Source organism: Poromitra crassiceps (genome assembly GCF_964638095.1).
Source record: "Poromitra crassiceps genome assembly, chromosome: 8".
Taxonomy (NCBI): domain Eukaryota; kingdom Metazoa; phylum Chordata; class Actinopteri; order Beryciformes; family Melamphaidae; genus Poromitra; species Poromitra crassiceps.
Genome location: NC_139629.1, coordinates 8228388 through 8247649, shown reverse-complemented (window position 1 = coordinate 8247649; position 19262 = coordinate 8228388). Strand labels below are relative to the sequence as shown.

Here is a 19262-nt window from a genome sequence, read left to right as displayed (position 1 = left end):
GCAGCTCCCTGTTTGAGAATGGATGAATTCAATGGGCTATAGAGTCTGCCTGAAGGCTGCCGGCACATCAAAGCATCTGATTAGCAGTGATAACTCTGCTACTGTATGTGCTCCCCTTTTATCAAACATACAGGACCACATTTTAATCATGTTCCAGTTCTCTAGGAATTATCTGTATGGCAGTGACTCATTTGACAAATCAATCAATCAATAAAAGAGAATGCAGTTCCATGGAAAAAGCAGCTTGGATCCAAGTGAACATGTATAAGCGGCATAGCAACTAATGATCCAATTAGTGTTGGGCTTCACAGTTCCCGGATCCTACATGTTGTGCTTTGATTGTTTTGCTTTGGTCCGCTGACGGCGACAAGCTCATTTCTGCTTCCTGGATGATTAAAGAAAAACCAGGCGAACTTCAATTATGAAAAGGCTTTCATCCAATTAAGGAACACTCTCTCTCACCCGAGATACAACAACTGAAACCAATCACAGTGCTGACCCTGACCACCTGGTTTTAGCACGAGGCATACAAGAACACACACACACACACACACCTATGTTGATGTGTGTACATCGAGTATAACGTACACTAGGGTTGTGCGATGTCACCAATATATCCATCGTGATTGTGTTACAGTGCAACATCGTTTTGAACGACGGCATCGTCATTTATGCCATCCGCCGCTGCAATGCACGTTAAAAGCAGGACAGCTGAGCTCTTCATGAGAACGACAGGCAGGCTACTAGCTACTGCACAGAGCCAGGCGACTCAAGCAGTGAGTGGCAGCTGTAACAGCTAGCAGTAGCCTAGCTGCTGCTGCTGCTGCTGCTGCTGCATTTATCTCTCAACTCGCTCCAGTCTCCTCAACTCTCTCTCTCATTAGGTTCAAAAGCCCACGCGAATCTAACGTTATATCCGCCAGTAATTCTGTCAGTTTTCTGCCAGCTAGTTAAATTCAACGCACACACACACACACACGTTGTTAGTCAGGATATGTAACGTTAACGTTAGCCTATTTGTTTTTGCGCCGTTCAATATTGCTAGTGCTGTATCAACTTTCACTTTGGAACCAGGCGAGTTAAATTCACACACAGTTGAAGACTTGTACTCACTTTGGGTTGAAAACAGGAAAGAACGTGAAGTTTCTTCTTTGTCTTAAAAAGTTTTCACAACACAGCCGACACGCGCGGGGGACGCCCCGGCGACATTAAACAAGCGCCCCCTGTTCAGAGAAGCAGTAGAGCGGAGGAGGGGGAGGGGAGGCTTTCCTGAACTGAACTGGGCGCGCTTGTTTAATGCCGCCGGCGCGTCCCCTGCGCGTCACGGTAAGAGCACTTGGCCTCTTTTATTATTAACACGTTCACTGCCAACAACGTGTTAACACGTTTTCAGAATCCAGCTGTTGACTGCCAACAACGTGTTAACACGTTTTCAGAATCGATTTTTTTTTTTTGACGGTGGATCGTTGATCTGGCCCTTTTGCATCTTCTATTATACTGTTAGAGCCGCCGGGCGTGTGCAATCCATTCCGCCGACCCACTGAGTGGCGACGGTGCTCAGACTATTGAGTGTTGTTTGGCCAGAAACGCACGCATTCCAGCTGAGCTCAACCGAGGACCCAGAAGCGAACGAGCCTCATTCTCATACTGTAGGCGAAAACCTTTCACACGGGCGCACGGCGGTGGGGGGTTCCAAAGGTGGACTGGGTGGAAAGCACACTTTGAAGCGCGCAGCATAAAGCCTAGAGTCACACAAGGCTTCGTCAAAGCTCTCAACCGAAAATCCAAGAACGGATTAAGCCACATCCACGCTCGCCGACGAGGGGCCGCCAGAGAGGGAGGCTGCTGCTCACTGCTCAGACAGGCAGGAGAGACTGGCTTGTGACTGACAAACGCTGCTGAAATCCACCAGACATGCCCACGGAGGGAGGAGTTGTAAGGAGAGGGGGTGCGGGTGCTGCTATGGAGGAAATTACTGTTCAGAACTATATTGTTTATGTCTGATGTCTCACTGATGCCAAAAATAAATGGTTAAAGTGACTGTTTGATATTGAATTTCACAAAACTGCGATTATCTCAGCTTTTTGTCTCAGACGCTGAAACCATGCTGTACTCAACGGCTAATATCTACATAACTACTAACTCTACAAACTAACTCTTTTAGACAGAGAAAGCACACATTCTATTAGTACTTTTGTGAACTTTGTGTTCACAAAGTCCAAGCAGAAAATTATCCTTGGCTCTTGTAAAATGAGCCAGAATCCTCAAAAAAACCCTCTGGCAAAAGCTACCTACAGTAAAAAAAAAAAGGCTGGCAGTGAATGTGTTAAAACGGCACACATTTATTTCGAACAGATAATTAATCACGATGATCCGATGTAGAAGGCTCAGAGGTCGATGGGGGGTCGGCCAATCACGATGGTCGATGCCATCGTCCATCGTGCCAACCCTAACGTACACTGTGAGTCATTGAAATAATCCTCTCGCCCAGGGCATTCATACGCCTTAGACCATGGCCCTGTACCATGTGCAAAATGACAGCAACTACGTTGATTGCATTTCAACATTAACAGTTGTCAATCCACTGTTTCTATTCTATTCTATTCTATTATATCCTTCTGTTCTGTTCTGTTCTGTTCTATTCAGTCAAGTCTAGTATTCTATTCAGTATAGTATTGTATTCTAGTATAGTAGAATAGTTTTATAATATAGTTGTATCTATTCTATTCAATGTAATGGAAACCAATTAAAATGAACCAATCTACAATATGTAGTATGTATCCACAAAAATCTCAGTCAGAACCCAACCTCACTGACAATTATGCCTCTGTATTCTTGAGAGGTCGGCAGTGGAGATGCGCACACCAATATCTCTGGGCTAAAACAAAAGCCTCACTAAGTAATTATGCCAGATGCTGAGATCAATGCAAAACATATTGTCTATATAATTCCATACATCGGTGAGGTCAAACAGTGCTCAAAGTGCAACAAATAATAAGTGATTGAAAAAGCAGCAAAGCTTTCAGTGCACGTTGCAGTCCTCAGTGCAACTGCATGAATGCAAATGAATGAAATTAATCGGTGAAAGTGTAATGAAGTTCTCCCCATGCTGTGCGTTCTTCTCTGCACAACTTTCTTCTCTGTGCACTGAATGGAACTGGCAAATTTTACACAAAGTTCATTATTTTCTAGAGCAAACCCACACTCAACAATGAATATTAATGAACTGAACTTACACTTAGAGGCACTCCCATTCCCAAAGTGAACTCATGGCTTTCTTTGATTTCCTGCTGTTTGAGCATGCTGGATGACTCCAGGTGAGGTGTGGGACCTGGAGATGACTCCAGGTGAGGTGTGGGAGGTGTGGGACCTGGAGATGACTCCAGGTGAGGTGTGGGACCTGGAGATGAGTCCAGGTGAGGTGTGGGACCTGGAGATGAGTCCAGGTGAGGTGTGGGACCTGGAGATGACTCCAGGTGAGAGGGGAGGTGTGGGACCTGGAGATGACTCCAGGTGAGAGGGGAGGTGTGGGACCTGGAGATGACTCCAGGTGAGGTGTGGGATCTGGAGATGACTCCAGGTGAGAGGTGAGGTGTGGGACCTGGAGATGACTCCAGGTGAGAGGTGAGGTGTGGGACCTGGAGATGACTCCAGGTGAGGTGTGGGAACTGGAGATGACTCCAGGTGAGGTGTGGGACCTGGAGATGACTCCAGGTGAGGTGTGGGACGTGTGGGACCTGGAGATGACTCCAGGTGAGAGGTGAGGTGTGGGACCTGGAGATGACTCCAGGTGAGGTGTGGGACCTGGAGATGACTCCAGGTGAGAGGTGAGGTGTGGGACCTGGAGATGACTCCAGGTGAGGTGTGGGCCCTGGAGATGACCTGGAGATGACTCCGGGTGAGGTGTGGGACCTGGAGATGACTCCGGGTGAGGTGTGGGACCTGGAGATGACTCCAGGTGAGGTGTGGGACCTGGAGATGACTCCAGGTGAGGTGTGGGACGTGTGGGACCTGGAGATGACTCCAGGTGAGAGGTGAGGTGTGGGACCTGGAGATGACTCCGGGTGAGGCGTGGGACCTGGAGATGACTCCGGGTGAGGTGTGGGACGTGGAGTTGAGGCAGGGCGCACAGTAGGCTTTTCCATTTCCATCAACTGCCAGAGATGATTCAGAGGGGAATGGTGTGTGTGTGTGTGTGTGTGTGTGTGTGTGTGTGTGTGTGAGAGTGCGTACGTGCACGTGCGTGTGTGCGTGCGTGCGTGTGAGTGTGTATGAGAGAGAGAGAGAGAGAGAGAGAGAGAGAGAGAGAGTGTGCGCTTGTCTGCAGATCGACCCCACAGTCATTTTGATGTACATCCCAGTGGAAACACTTAATCTACTCTGTGTGCTTGTGTGTGTGTGTGTGTGTGTGTGTGTGTGATTTCCTCCAGGTACCCAGTTCTGGTGTCTCCTGGACATTGTGCCCATTAAGAATGAGAAGGGAGAGGTGGTTCTCTTCCTGGTGTCCCACAAGGACATCACTGACAACAAGAAGGACCGGGACCCCGAGCAAGGACCTGACACAGGTCAGTTCATATGAATATAAACTCAGGGGGATGTGTCTTGGTCATACCCGCCCACATGTGACTCACCTTGAAGAGTTACCTGTCCAAAAGTAAAGCAAAGCCCCAAGCCACGTCGCAGTGGCTCAAACAGAAGTTTATTTTCCCTTTGGCTATTATGGCCGAAATTATTCAAGTCTGTTTTTTTGTTGTACACACCCGCATGAGTTATGACATTTTAGAAAAGCAAGCCGAATTGGAGCGCAGTACACAACACACCACAAGGGACACAGGACAACAAACAAAAATGCAATGGAAGGGAGGGAGAGTTATACGAGGGTGAGAAAAGAACATAGATCTGTGCTACAGAGAGGTGTGTGTGTGTGTGTGTGTGTGTGTGTGTGTGTGTGTGTGTGTGTGTGTGTGTGTGTGTGTGTGTGTGTGTGTGTGTGTGTGTGTGTGTGTGTGTGTGTGGGTGGGTGTGTGTGTGTGTGTGTGTGTGTGTGTGTGTGTGTGTGTGTGTGTGTGTGTGTGTGTGTGTGTGTGTGTGTGTGTGTGTGTGTGTGTGTGAGAGAGAGAGAATTTGGATTCTATCCGAATCCGAATCACTTTTATTGCCACAGTATGCAAGTTACATACGACGAATTTGTCTTAGTGTCTGTATGCAGCTGAGCGTAGCGGTCAGATCAATATACAGAGATAAGAAGTAGGAAAGCTAGATAAAGACCATCACAACGTTGCAATCAAATCAAATATATATATACAATATGTACATGAGTGGAACAATACAACCCAGTAAAAACTCATATTACAAAACACAACATACAAGAGTTGACTCTTTATTTGGATATTCTAATATTGATACTATCGGTTGACAAAACCGAAAACCGTCACTTGCCTATTTGCTGCATCTCTACAGACTACCCTAACCCTGACCTTAGCCTGACCCCATTACCCTAAACTCAACCCTGAGATTAGGCCTGACGCACATTGATTATAGACTACCTTTCACACTATTGTAATCAGCTGAAACTCAAATGTGTATTGACACATTAAAGTAGTTCATAGTGAGTTCAGATTCAGCGTTGTGTCGACTATCCAAATCAAAAGTGACCGGTAAGGCCCAGTGCCCCATGCTGCTCATTAACAGTGATGAACTGGCCATCTGGCGACGTGGGCAATGCCAGAAGGGCTGCCAGACTATGGGCCACTTGGGCAACTCAGAATGGAAATCATTTTGACTTTGATGATTTTCATTGAAAATAACTTATTTCAGCAGCCCAAAACGTCTCTGTGTCTCTCTGCGACTTTCTCTCGCGACTCCCAATAATAGGTTTCTAGGTTAGTATGCATATGCAAAATCATGAACGCAAGTACCTCTATGCTGAAAGTAATAATACACTAATCTAACATGTTTGGTTAACATTACATGTAAAACAGCAATTCGACGTAATCCAAGAGGTGACAGTGGGTGGTGTAGAAATGCAGGATTTGTTTTAAATTGGCATACTTACTAATTGCACCAATTATATGTAAATCTCCCAGGAGGAGCAAAGTGTATGGAAGTCTACGCACCAGCACCGCTTCTAACAAGCCTCCCAGCATGCAACTGTGTCCTAACAAAGCAGATGCTCCACTCTTTCACGGTCCCCACAGAAGATACACTCCACACCTACAGATGGATCAAGCTGGGCAATGTCTGTCAGCTACGACGGCCCTGTGAACAACCCTCCAGGCCTACATTTCTCTATGGGAGGTGGTTTATAGAGGCAGTGCCAGCAGCCGTGTTCACACTGAGATATTTATTTTTCTCTCTGTCGCTCGATTCAACCCTTTGGAATCGCTCTGTCGCTCTGTTTAAATCGCTCGTCAACAGGCACAATAATTGACGGACATCTGGGGGCTATAACGTTACGCAATGTCATGATATTTGTCCACTACGAGCCACGTAGTTGTTTACAAGCTAAGCCTATCAGCGTGCTCCTAACGCGAGCTCTATACCGGTAGTACAGACTTCACTTCATGTCAGCTGTCAGCCTGTTAATCAGCTGTCAATTCGGTTTGTTGCCACACAATAAACCAGTGGTTTGTTCCAAGCCAGTGTGATCCTTGACTCACTCTCACACGGCAGCCAATCAGCGTTGAACAGCGAGCGACTGATTAGCGACTGCCCGCGTAATTTCGCTCGAGTTGGGATATTTCATCTCGGGCGACGAGCGAATTTTGTCCCTATCGCTCTGTCTCTGTCACTCGGACGCCCAGCGATTTTTCTCCCGGGCGAATATACGCTCAATCGCTCGTTTGCATTGACTTTGTATGTAAACTCGATGCCAGCGAAAAACTTTAATAGGTCAGTGTGAACTCAGCTTAACTCTCAGGCCATGTTCACATTACAGGCAAATCCGATTTGCTGCTAAAGTCATTCATCATCATTATCTTGATTGGTTTCCCAAATCTGATTTGGGAGTGTGTCCGCACTGCCACAAATCTGATTCGGGCAAGTGTTCAAGTCGGATCTGTGTGTCCAGACCTCCATATGTGGTTTGGGACAAGTGACACAAATCAGACTCATAAAACCAATCTGGATAGAATCATGAATAGGTCATTAAAGTTCACAAATCAGATTTGGCCTCCTAGTCTGAACATGGCCTTAAGAGGCAGAGGTCAGTTTTGTAACTCTAGTATTCACTCATAAACAGGGGTGAAAGTGGATTGAAGTTCTTGCCGGTGTCTGTGCAATTTCAGCTCGGCTACAAGATCGGCTCGGGCTCGCATTGTGATTGGCTGTACGTCAGGCACGTGGTGGGATTAACGTAGGCAAAATGGCCGACAGCTTTAGATTAGCTAACAAGCTAACGCTAAACTACTGATGTTATCAGACATGATAGACGTTAAAAATATGAATCAGGGTTAGGGTTAGGGGTTAGGGTTAGACCCCGTTGTGGACCCCAAGCCGAGCACTTCTGGTAGGGCGAGCCAAATATGTAGGCCGAGTAGATCCTGTACCTACACCGGTACTACCTCTACCTTCATCACATCACCCAGCTTCATGCATCCCTGAACACACATTACATTTTTAACACCTGCGTGTAGAAATTAGAAACACGTGACATCATGTAGCCTCTAGCAAATTATTTATTTAAATGGCGTAAGTTACTACTTAATCAGCTAATATTAAAATAGTTCAATGAGAGCTCTGCAGCAGCTAGACTAGTTTTCCAGGACACTGTGTCTGCACTATTTGAAATCCATCCTACTGTAGGTGCAGTGGACAAATGAAATGTATTTGCCGCGAATGAAATAGAATTCAGTTAAAGGAGCGGGTATATGCCGAGCATTGTGTCATGGACAGACAGAGGAAGAGTCTTAGTAGGAGATGTAAAGCAGTCACAGAGGCAAAGAGGAAACATTCTGTCTGCTCTGCTGAGGAGGGCCTAACAGAGCACTCTCCTAATCGTCTCCCTGTCAGATCGATAGATGTCTTGTGTTTTGGCTTCTGCTCCCTCTCTTGTCGGAGCAGGATTACTAACACCTCACCTGATTGGCTCCTGCTCCCTCTCTTGTCGGAGCAGGATTACTAACACCTCACCTGATTGGCTCCTGCTCCCTCTCTTGTCGGAGCAGGATTACTAACACCTCACCTGATTGGCTCCTGCTCCCTCTCTTGTCGGAGCAGGATTACTAACACCTCACCTGATTGGCTCCTGCTCCCTCTCTTGTCGGAGCAGGATTACTAACACCTCACCTGATTGGCTCCTGCTCCCTCTCTTGTCGGAGCAGGGTTACTAACACCTCACCTGATTGGCTCCTGCTCCCTCTCTTGTCGGAGCAGGATTACTAACACCTCACCTGATTTGATCCTCCATCATCGACTCAATCACAAAAGAACTGTTGACGTGAAACAAATGCTTCAGGATCGACTCTGTTTTGCTCTATAATGGCACAGAAACTTGACTTGATCGCTTGCTTCCAGTGTGAGCAGCACTTCTCTTTTCATTCTTTGTTCCGTTATAAATCACAACCCAGCGAGGATTTGGACGACTTTCCCGGGAGTAGTAAAAAAAAAGACAATAGTATTGTGACAATAGTATTGTGTAAAGTGAAGGAGGGGGGGTTCAATGGTTTTGGACTCGGAGCTGAATTTAGACCAAAAGCTTTCAATTCCAAATTAGGAACACCAGCATTTAGTCAATGAAGGCACAGCACAGGAGGCAGACAGCAGGTCAATATCAGATCAAATATTTACTCCCCAACGTGCGCAGTATGAGTACATCAGGCTCCACAAGTTGTACTGAGCAGTTTGTGGTCTCATATAGGGACTTCTGACTATATGAGTCTAATCCTGACTCCTTGAACATTGAAATTCACACAAAAACAAGATGCAAGTCAACTGAGAGAGACAGGTTTGACCCATCTGAAATTGTAGATTGTTTCAATGACACAGCTTTTCGTTAAGACAGTTTATGACCATTTAAGTCGACCTTGCTATGCCTGACTGTATCATTACAATCTGTATGTACCAATAAAGAGACAATGTAATATCTCCATGCTAAAAGAGACACATTTAGCGCAGTGTTTCTCAACCACTGGGTGGTGGAACACTGGCGGGCCGCGGAGGACATATATCACAGTGATAGCCTATGTAACCTATCATGTCTTTGGGACATTTTGAGTTTAGGGTAATGAAAGGTAGTTTTTTGACTTTGCCTTGATTGAATGACAAAAGGTTGAACTTCCCTGATTAGGGGATCAGTTACATCTTGATTTGTTTTCCTACATCCTGTGGTGTGGGTTATATCATGTGGTGTGGGTTATATCCTGTGGTGTGGGTTGGACTGAGGCCTACCTCTTCCTATCATCTTCCCCAGATGAGGAGACGGGTCTGGAGGTGCATCAGGTCACCCGCCCTCCAGACTTCAACACCAACCGCCGCCGCAGCCGAGCCGTTCTCTACCACCTGTCAGGACACCTGCAGAAACAAGACAAGAGCAAGCTCAAGCTCAACAATGTGAGTTGTATCTACTGTACATCAGTTTACACACACACACACACACACACACACACACACACACACACACACACACACACACACACACACACACACATGCACACAAACACACTCTCACACACACACACACACACACACACACACACACACACACACACAAACACACACACACACACACTCACACACACACACACACACACACACACACACACACACACACACTCACACACACACTCACACACACACACACACACACACACACACACACACACACACACACACACACACACACACACACTAGAGGGCAGCTTGACCATCAGACTTTGTCACAAGGACCTGAGAAGAATCAACAATTAACTCCTGAAGGAAATGTGCACACACATGCACACAGCCACTTGCTAGCATGCTACACACAGCGCTTTCCCCCTCAGGGATGCCGATCATACTGTAAACTGTTGCCTGGATTTCATCAGGGGGTTTAGGAGGAAGATATTAGCTCAGGCACATCGATCGATACTGTCCATAAGAAGCAGGCAGCGGGTCCCACAGAACCTGGGCCAAAGGATCAGACCATCCATGCACATGTAGCATGCGGCATGCGCCTGCTGCAGTACAGTGACACACTGACAGACGGTATGAAGGTCACCGGGAGTGCATGTGCACACTGTCCTGTTTGACTCTGGGGTGAAACAGCTCTGCATTTAGCTGATCTCTGCAGTAAAGCAGGCATGCAGACCTATGCAGTTTGTATAAGTGTGTATGTGTGTACGACACGTACGTACGTAGGTACGTGTGACTGCGCGGTCCTCGCTCGGCAGGTCAGCTGCATGGTTCGGCACTCTTACTGTCCAGCTCAAATCTAGAATTGTAAAAATGGTAAAAACAGCCATGAAAGTGATAGGTAAGAAAGAACATCTAACTCTGCAGACCATCTTTGAGAAAGAGGTGATCAGTCTGGCACATAGAGTTCTGAAGGATCCATCACACATTTGATTTTCTGAGTATGACTTGTTACCTTCTGGCAGACGCTACAGAGCTAGTTACCTTCTGGCAGACGCTACAGAGCTAGTTACCTTCTGGCAGACGCTGCAGAGCTAGTATCTTCTGGCAGACACTACAGAGCTAGTTACCTTCTGGCAGACGCTACAGAGCTAGTTACCTTCTGGCAGATGCTACAGTACAGAGCTAGTTACCTTCTGGCAGACGCTACAGAGCTAGTTACCTTCTGGCAGACGCTACAGAGCTAGTTACCGTCTGGCAGACGCTACAGAGCTAGTTACCTTCTGGCAGACGCTACAGAGCTAGTTACCTTCTGGCAGACGCTACAGAGCTAGTTACCTTCTGGCAGATGCTACAGAGCTAGTTACCTTCTGGCAGACGCTACAGAGCTAGTTACCTTCTAGTCTCTTAGAACAGACGAGTTGGCTTCCGCAATTTTCTAATGCTTCCGCCATACCGTCTGTACTTCGTGGGGGAGAATCATGCACCAACCGGAATGGGAAGCAGAAAGGCGGGTCTTCCGCTCATTAGTCCAATCAGAATCCAATATGCCGGCAGAAAGGCAGGTCTTTCGCTCATTAGTCCAATCAGAATCCAATATGCCGCATTCGCGTGTCGTGATTGGTCGGATTCCATAGAACTTCCTTCCAGTCTGAAGGTTTTTTTCCCAACTTCCTTGTGCATGTTCTGGGGGTGTAACGTACAGACTGTATAGCTGCATTCGCCGGGTGTAGATGAGACAGTCTATTTTAAGAGACTAGTTACCTTCTGGCAGACGCTACAGAGCTAGTTACCTTCTGGCAGACACTACAGAGCTAGTTACCTTCTGGCAGATGCTACAGAGCTAGTTACCTTCTGGCAGACGCTACAGAGCTAGTTACCTTCTGGCAGACACTACAGAGCTAGTTACCTTCTGGCAGACGCTACAGAGCTAGTCGATACAAGAGTAACCGCTTTAAGCTCTCCTTCCTCCCAACTTCTATTGCACTTCTTAACAAACAACCCAGCCCTACCTCACGGTTGTAGTATCCCATAGGATGATAGGTGCAGGTTCTCTAGGAAAGGAGGTATTGCAGCTTACGCTCTTGGTTCTCTTTCACGCTCTTTTGATTTTATATTTTAGGACTTTTATTCTTTTATTATCTTAAATTTGACCTCTGAAGTGTTGGTTGTGGTCTTTCTTCTTTTTACTAAATGTGTGAAATCTCCTCACAGTGTACGTACAGTACACTTTTTGCACAACCCTCGGCACATGTGATGCTGACTGAGGGCTTGTCAGTATTTTTACTTTGCTTTTTTGTTATCTTGAAAAAGTCTTGAGTTGAACAAATAGTGCAATGGGGCTTTGCAACTATTGTAGCTCCCCAAGTAACAGGTCTTGATGAAAATACTGAGTTTACTGTTGGACAGTCTAACCCATGAAAACTGGGTTGAAATAGAAAGAGAAAATAAATAAATAAAATTACAACCAGGAAATGCATGTCTTCATTTACGTTTTTGCAGCTAAACGTTAGCATGCTAGCACAATAGCATAACACAGCATAATGTATAGACAGAAACAAACTAAAAGATACCTCAGGCTGCTTGTCACTAACAGGGGGCTAAACATCCTCCTTCCTTCTAGGCTGCATGGCTTTGGCTGCATGCTCATTCTTTAATCATTTCTTAATTTCTTTAGTTTCTTTATTGAGCTCTTAATTCACAGCTCCGTGGTGCTTTGGCAAAGTGGTATCGAATGGTGTTACGTTGTTTTTAGTCCGAGACACCGGCGCGGCAGATTAGTTCCGCCTAGTGTCCTCTAGTAAGAGAGTGGCGTCAGCGGAGGACCAAAATGCAAGAATCATTAGCCAATGAACAGCCAGGAATGGGTCTCACGCTACTTTTGCATGCTAAAATAAAGCAGATAATGTACAATTTGATTCATTTCAAGGGATGAAAAACCCTTTCAAAGTACAACACTGTCTATTTTGATGCAACTCGACAGTGCTGCTTATTTTACTGAAGAGTTCCACTTTCTACTTCCTGGAAAAAAACTGGTCCATTGGAGTGAATGGAGATGTCAGAACTCTTCTATTATACGGCTCTGGTTCCGCCTAAGGATGAAATTAAAGGTAGGACCCAAACAAATATATAATTAGCAAAATGCCAACTACAAAGTTAAACTGGCGGTGTGGGGCAGTTACAACTATTATGTCTTGGTGTACACTTCCTCTGTTGAAATGAGTGCAATTATGGAGTGTCTCTATGTTCTTTAATTGTTGTTGACTGTTGTATGTGGTCTGTTTGTTAAGCCGCGATGTGGCTATATGCACTTTTTGCCCAAGACAAATTTCCCTCATGGGGACAATAAAGTGTATCTCATCTCATCATCATCTCACATGGACAGCCCGCGCTGCTGTGGCTGTGCTGAAGCTCCTCTCCAGCCTGCAGAGCCCCATGCTGCTGTGCTGAAGCTCCTCTCCAGCCTGTAGAGCCCCATGCTGCTGTGCTGAAGCTCCTCTCCAGCCTGCACAGCCTCATGCTGCTGTGGCTGTGCTGAAGCTCCTCTCCAGCCTGCACAGCCTCATGCTGCTGTGGCTGTGCTGAAGCTCCTCTCCAGCCTGCAGAGCCCCATGCTGCTGTGGCTGTGCTGAAGCTCCTCTCCAGCCTGCAGAGCCCCATGCTGCTGTGCTGAAGCTCCTCTCCAGCCTGCAGAGCCCCATGCTGCTGTGGCTGTGCTGAAGCTCCTCTCCAGCCTGCAGAGCCCCATGCTGCTGTGCTGAAGCTCCTCTCCAGCCTGCAGAGCCCCATGCTGCTGTGACTGTGCTGAAGCTGCTCTCCAGCCTGCAGAGCCCCATGCTGCTGTGACTGTGCTGAAGCTCCTCTCCAGCCTGCAGAGCCTCATGCTGCTGTGGCTGTGCTGAAGCTCCTCTCCAGCCTGCAGAGCCCCATGACAACAGGAGCATGACAAACAAGCGCACACTAAAAACAACAGTCACTTTAGGGTTGTGGTTCTTCCTGCGCTCACAAAGCAGTCTCTCTCCCTTGGCTTTGGAGCATTGAAGTCCAGCTCTCGACACAGCAAGCCCACCTGTCGCAGCTGACATCCGGCTTTCCCAAACAGTTGCTTCTGTCAGGATTAGCTCGTGTCCAAAACGTCTTTGAAAAACATGCCATTCTGGCTTCATGGCATTCAGAGTCCATGCTAATTTCTCTGGCAGCTCTCCGTGGCTGTCAGCTGGTCTCACAAGCTCTTTCACTCAGCACACTAGGCTCTGTGTGTCCTAGCCTCGCAAACACCACCACATGAGGAATAACTCAATAAATAAAATTCATTATAGTGGATTTTGGAATAGAACTGGATTATTCTCATGTCACACACTGTCCTAGTGGCAAGGCAGGCTGATGAATCGGTTGACTTCCAGTGTGGGTTTGTTTGTTTGTTTGTGTGTGTGTGTGTGTTTGTGCATGTCCTGCCGAGAGTGTCAGAACAAAAAGTGAGACAGAGAGTGGTGTTCACACCTGTATCCCTGTCATCCAATCCAGAACATGTTTGGGGAGAAGCCTCCAATCCCGGAGTACAAGGTAGCAGCCATTCAGAAGTCCCGCTTCATCCTGCTCCACTATGGAACCTTCAAGGCGGGCTGGGATTGGCTGATCCTGCTGGCCACCTTCTACGTGGCGGTCACCGTGCCCTTCAACGTGTGTTTCACGGTGGTGGGGGGGCGGGACGAGGGGAGCAGTACCGCCCCGCGGAACCCGCCCAGCGTCAGTGACATCCTCGTCGAGATCCTGTTTATGTTAGGTAAGAGAGTCTGTTGTGTTATTATTCATCTTCATCATGCTCTCTCCCTAAAGAGTAGTGATATGGTTTAAATCTGCCTTGCATAATAAACACACACTAGCAACTAGTAGCTCAGCACACACACGCAAGCCATTGACTTCCGTTGACTCTCATTTTACAGTAATTAACGAGACTTAATAGTAATGACCGGTTATTTGTTCATCATTCAATCACCAGCCTCTGATGGGAAGTCAGTCAAACAGCATACAGTAAGTCCCTATATCTGCAGGCTCATCTCAAAAGTTTCAATTGGAGATTTTAATGATGCAAACACAGCAGTGAAGGGACATGAGCCGTTCACAATAGACCATTATATGCCATTGTTAACTCATTTCTTAGAAAACAATAAGTCTCTTTGTCCCCGGTCTTGTCCATCTAACTGTCGGAAACCTCTGAGTGCTCTTCAATGGACAATTGCCCTTAATGATTGGATGGATTGGAGTGAAGGCCTTCATTATAAACCAGCCCCCTGCAGTTAAATGGCTGCTTCCTGTCAGTCGATAGCTCATTTGTTACGACTAATAGGCCCGCCTGTTTGTCAATATCTTCACTCTGCCCACAATAGTGGATTCAGATGAACGTCTCAGGCTTCCAATGTTCATTCATTTCTGTTAATTAGCTGCCCCTCATCAATGAATTGTATCAAAGAGTAATGTCCTAATAAAGCCAGCAACAGGCAATGGCTGGTTTTAAGTATCAACCGAACAATACAATCTCACAGTTCATTTATTTGAAGTGATACATACAATTATGGATTTCACCACTGCATCCACGTTTGCAACAACTGGTGTTTCACGGAGTATGAATGCATTTATTTAAGACAGTTGTTAAAATACAGGTGAATAGATCAAATCCATACACCAGTATTCAAATGAAAACACAATCAAATCCATGACTTGTTTCCATTGTGGTCCTCGTTTGTAAAACACACACACCCACACACACACACACACACACACACACACACACACACAAACACTCAGTGGTCGGCCCAGCACGAGCCATGCAAGACCGAATAAAACAGCACATGAACAATAGATGCACCACGAACAGAAACCACAAACAACGAAGAAATACAATACTTGGCTGTCAGCAACTCATCAGCAATCCCTTCACTGCTCTTTTAAAACAGTTGGCAGTGACAGTTTCTTTAAAATGGACAGATTCAACAGAAATAACAGATTCCAGATTCCATTCTGTCGCTACTGAGTACGGAAAGGTATTTTTCCCAGATGCAGTCCTAAACCTAGCAAAACACTAAGACCCAACTTCAAATGCCTGACCCTGCTCTCAACTGACAACCATTTTAGTTCTGAGTTGGGAGTCTGTTATTTTGGGATGAAGTTATTTTGGGATCTTATCAATTTATTTCGTTGTTGTTGTCCTGCATCTGCAGACACTAGTGCTGAACTTTCAAACCATGTTGTTGTCCTGTGCAGACATAGTGCTGAACTTTCAAACCATGTTGTTGTCCTGTGCAGAAACTAGTGCTGAACTTTCAAACCATGTTGTTGTCCTGTGCAGACATAGTGCTGAACTTTCGAACCACCTTTGTGAGCACGTCGGGTCAGGTGGTGTACGACGCCCGCTCCATCTGCGTCCACTACGTCACCACCTGGCTGTTTGTCGACCTCATCGCTGCTCTGCCCTTTGACCTGCTCTATGCTTTCAACGTCAGCGTGGTGAGTCTACCTCTGTGTGTGTGTGTGTGTGTGTGTGTGTGTGTGTGTGTGTGGCCATGTGTGGACAAGCAGGGGCGTGGCTAGGAATGAGTTAAGCAATATGACACAAGAGTGAGTGCTGTTGTACTGTATATCAGCCTGTGTGTGATATTGCTTTTATACAAGTTATATAAACAAAGCTGTTCATCAAGTAATAACACCATTTTTTTAAGTAATTTGAGCCAACAGATGATTTGTCTGTAATTTGTCTCCACCAACAAAAACAGTTTAGCCAGGATTGCACTACCAAGTGCTGCCAAGCAACAGGTACAGTAAACTTGCTGTCTGCAGTTTCCCGACTGCAAGCTAGCTAAGCTAACGTTAGCTACTTTGTAGAGACGCTGTGTGAACACAGCGGCATCGTCAAGGTTACATTAGAGCAGCTGTGAAGCGGAGTGATACAGTGAAGCGTCCCGTGCAGAAGAAGGATGGTTAGTGCAAGAAGGGTCCAGGTGTAGCCTAAAAAGGTGTGTTTTTAGTCTCCGCCGAAAGATGGCAGTGATTCGGCCGACCTGACAGAAGGCGGGAGCTCTTTCCAACATTGCGGCGCCAGGGAGGAGCGACTTTTGAGCCCACGTAGCGACGTAGGGGCGAGGCGATCTGCAAGGGTGGAGGAGGGGAGGGAGCAGAGCGATGCGAGGTTTGGAATCAGCCCACAGATTGCAGATAGGGAGGGGCAGTCTGGTGTACTGCCCTGTAGGGGGCAGTCTGGTGTACTGCCCTGTAGGGGGCAGTCTGGTGTACTGCCCTGTAGGGGGCAGTCTGGTGTACTGCCCTGTAGGGGGCAGTCTGGTGTACTGCCCTGTAGGGGGCAGTCTGGTGTACTGCCATGTAGGGGGCAGTCTGGTGTACTGTACTGCCCTGTAGGGGGCAGTCTGGTGTACTGTACTGCCCTGTAGGGGGCAGTCTGGTGCACTGCCCTGTAGGCGAGTACCATTCAACTTTACCCACCTTTAAATATAGCCGTGAAAGAAATGTGGTGCTACAATCCATCTCCCGCATTCATTTTCCACACTAACAGATTGCTGGCAGGGAGCCAAGCTTTGAGAGAGGGGAAAATTAATGCATAACATAACCTCCCTTGTGGATTTGCATCTAATTCATCACTAGTTCCATGCTCAGAATTTGGAAATATGTTCAGCTGCTGGGAGAGATGACTATAATTATGTAACATGGATGCCAAATGAGTGTTAAAGTCCCTGGAAACCAGAAATATTTTATTATTATTTCGCATTTTGAGTTCATCATATCACACGAGCCTATGTTAATAAGCCACCAGCCAAATTTGAACGATGATGAACGTCGCAAAGTATATAAATTTAGGTTTGACAGTCTGGCAAAAGTAATGAGAATCGATTATTTTTTAGAGTGTATTTTCTCCCGCGGAATGTGTGGGCGTGTCCCATCTGCAGCAGGTTTTCTGAGAGAGAGAGAGAGCGCGAGACAGAGGGGGGGAGGGAAACGGAGAAAGAGAGAAAGAGAGATCGACACACACACACACCGTGCGTGTGTGTGTGAGTGTGTGTGTGTGTTCGTTGCTCGGAGAGGGACTCTTGCTCTGACTGCACAGCGTGTGTGTGTGTGTGTGTGTGTGTGTGTGTGTGTGTATGTGTGAGTAACCTCGCGTCACCTGTGTGTCTCTCTCTGTGCTATCTCTCACACGAGAGGAGAGAGAGAGAGAGAGAGAGAGAGAGAGAGAGAGAAGAGGAGAGGAGAGGAGAGGAGAGAGAGAGAGAGAGAGAGAGAGAGCGAGCAGCATAGCGCTCGGCGCAGAGTGGGAGGCAGACGGACACTGAGGGAGCGCTGTCACTGGGGGCAAAGAACGGACAAAAGGAGGGGCAGATTGCGCACGTGTACAAAGGTTATATAGAGCTTATGACGTCATAAGCTCCTGCATTTTAGCACCTCGCGCACTGCTCTCTTCAATGAGGAAGTATCTTGTAGAATCTTGTAGAAAAGTGTCGATTTTAAGGCTTTGGGTTGAAAGTAATGTATAATAATTTCGGAGGCAGACAATTACTAACATAAGACCCTAAATAACATAGTTAGAACGTTTTTGTGGATTTTGGTTTCCAGGGACTTTAAGAAGACTCATTTGAGTCATCTGCAGTTGAAACACATTCCGCTCCCAAATTTGATATCTGCCAATTGAATAAAAGTGTCACCTACTGTCAATTACTGTCAGCTAGGGTCATTTAAGTCCTGAGTTGACAATATTTGGACACTGGATCATTCATTTCTTTAGAGATAATTATGAATGATGAAGTTGAGGTACTCACATTTTACTTATATGGCATTTTGGAAAGGAACTCTGCCTTTTGAATAGAGATGTGTGTGTGTGTGTGTGTGTGTGTGTGTGTGTGTGTGTGTGTGTGTGTGTGTGTGTGTGTGTGTGTGTGTGTGTGTGTGTGTGTGTGTGTTTTACCTGCTGAATGAGGCTGTGTGTCTCGTCTCTATCTGTGCAGTACTTTGGGGTCCACCTGCTGAAGACGGTGCGACTGCTCCGCTTGCTGCGACTGCTCCAGAAGCTGGAGCGCTACTCCCAGTACAGCGCCGTGGTCCTGACTCTGCTCATGTCCATGTTCGCCCTGCTGGCCCACTGGATGGCCTGCGTCTGGTACTTCATAGGCCTCAGAGAGATCGAAAGCCCCGGATCCTGGGATATCGGTTAGTACTGTATGCAAAAAATGTGCGAAAGACTTGAAGGCTTGAAATCCCATGTCATGTCAGTAAACTCCATGCTCACATCTTAATTGTCTTCTCCTTTATGGCTGGTGAAGAGGTTCAGCCATTGTTGAAATTCTTCACCTCCTGTGTGTGGAGAAGAAGAATCAATGGTGTCTCAATGTAGGGGCTGAGATGTTCTTCCCTATGGTCATGGTTAAGCCTGATAAGATCCGTGGATTTGTACTTACAAATCTTGTCTGTGCAGCTTCTACCATTCACATCTTGGGCCATATCTTACCCCCTCTTTGCTAGTTTCTATAGCACTCAAAATAAAATAAAAATCTCTTTTAATTACCACTGGGTCACTCAGTACATCACATGACATGTTTCAGCGACCCAGTGCTAGAAACTAGCAAATATTTTGCCCTTGCACTTGCACTGGTCATAAGAAATGGCCCCTTGTACTGTAAGTCTGATTTACGATCACTCAGATCTGACGAGCA

At 46.6% G+C, this 19262-nt stretch overlaps 1 protein-coding gene across 1 annotated transcript in view; it reads left to right on the top strand.

Annotated features, from left to right (window-relative positions):
- kcnh3 (potassium voltage-gated channel, subfamily H (eag-related), member 3) overlaps positions 1-19262 on the top strand; it is a gene marked incomplete at both ends in the record, with an annotated part of 204164 nt that overhangs the window by 138443 nt on the left and 46459 nt on the right. The window contains 5 exons of the mRNA XM_083642271.1: positions 4431-4565; positions 9410-9549; positions 14074-14332; positions 15896-16053; positions 18558-18759. Coding sequence (XP_083498397.1) covers positions 4431-4565; positions 9410-9549; positions 14074-14332; positions 15896-16053; positions 18558-18759 — 894 coding nt within the window. The remainder of the gene's footprint in view (positions 1-4430; positions 4566-9409; positions 9550-14073; positions 14333-15895; positions 16054-18557; positions 18760-19262) is intronic.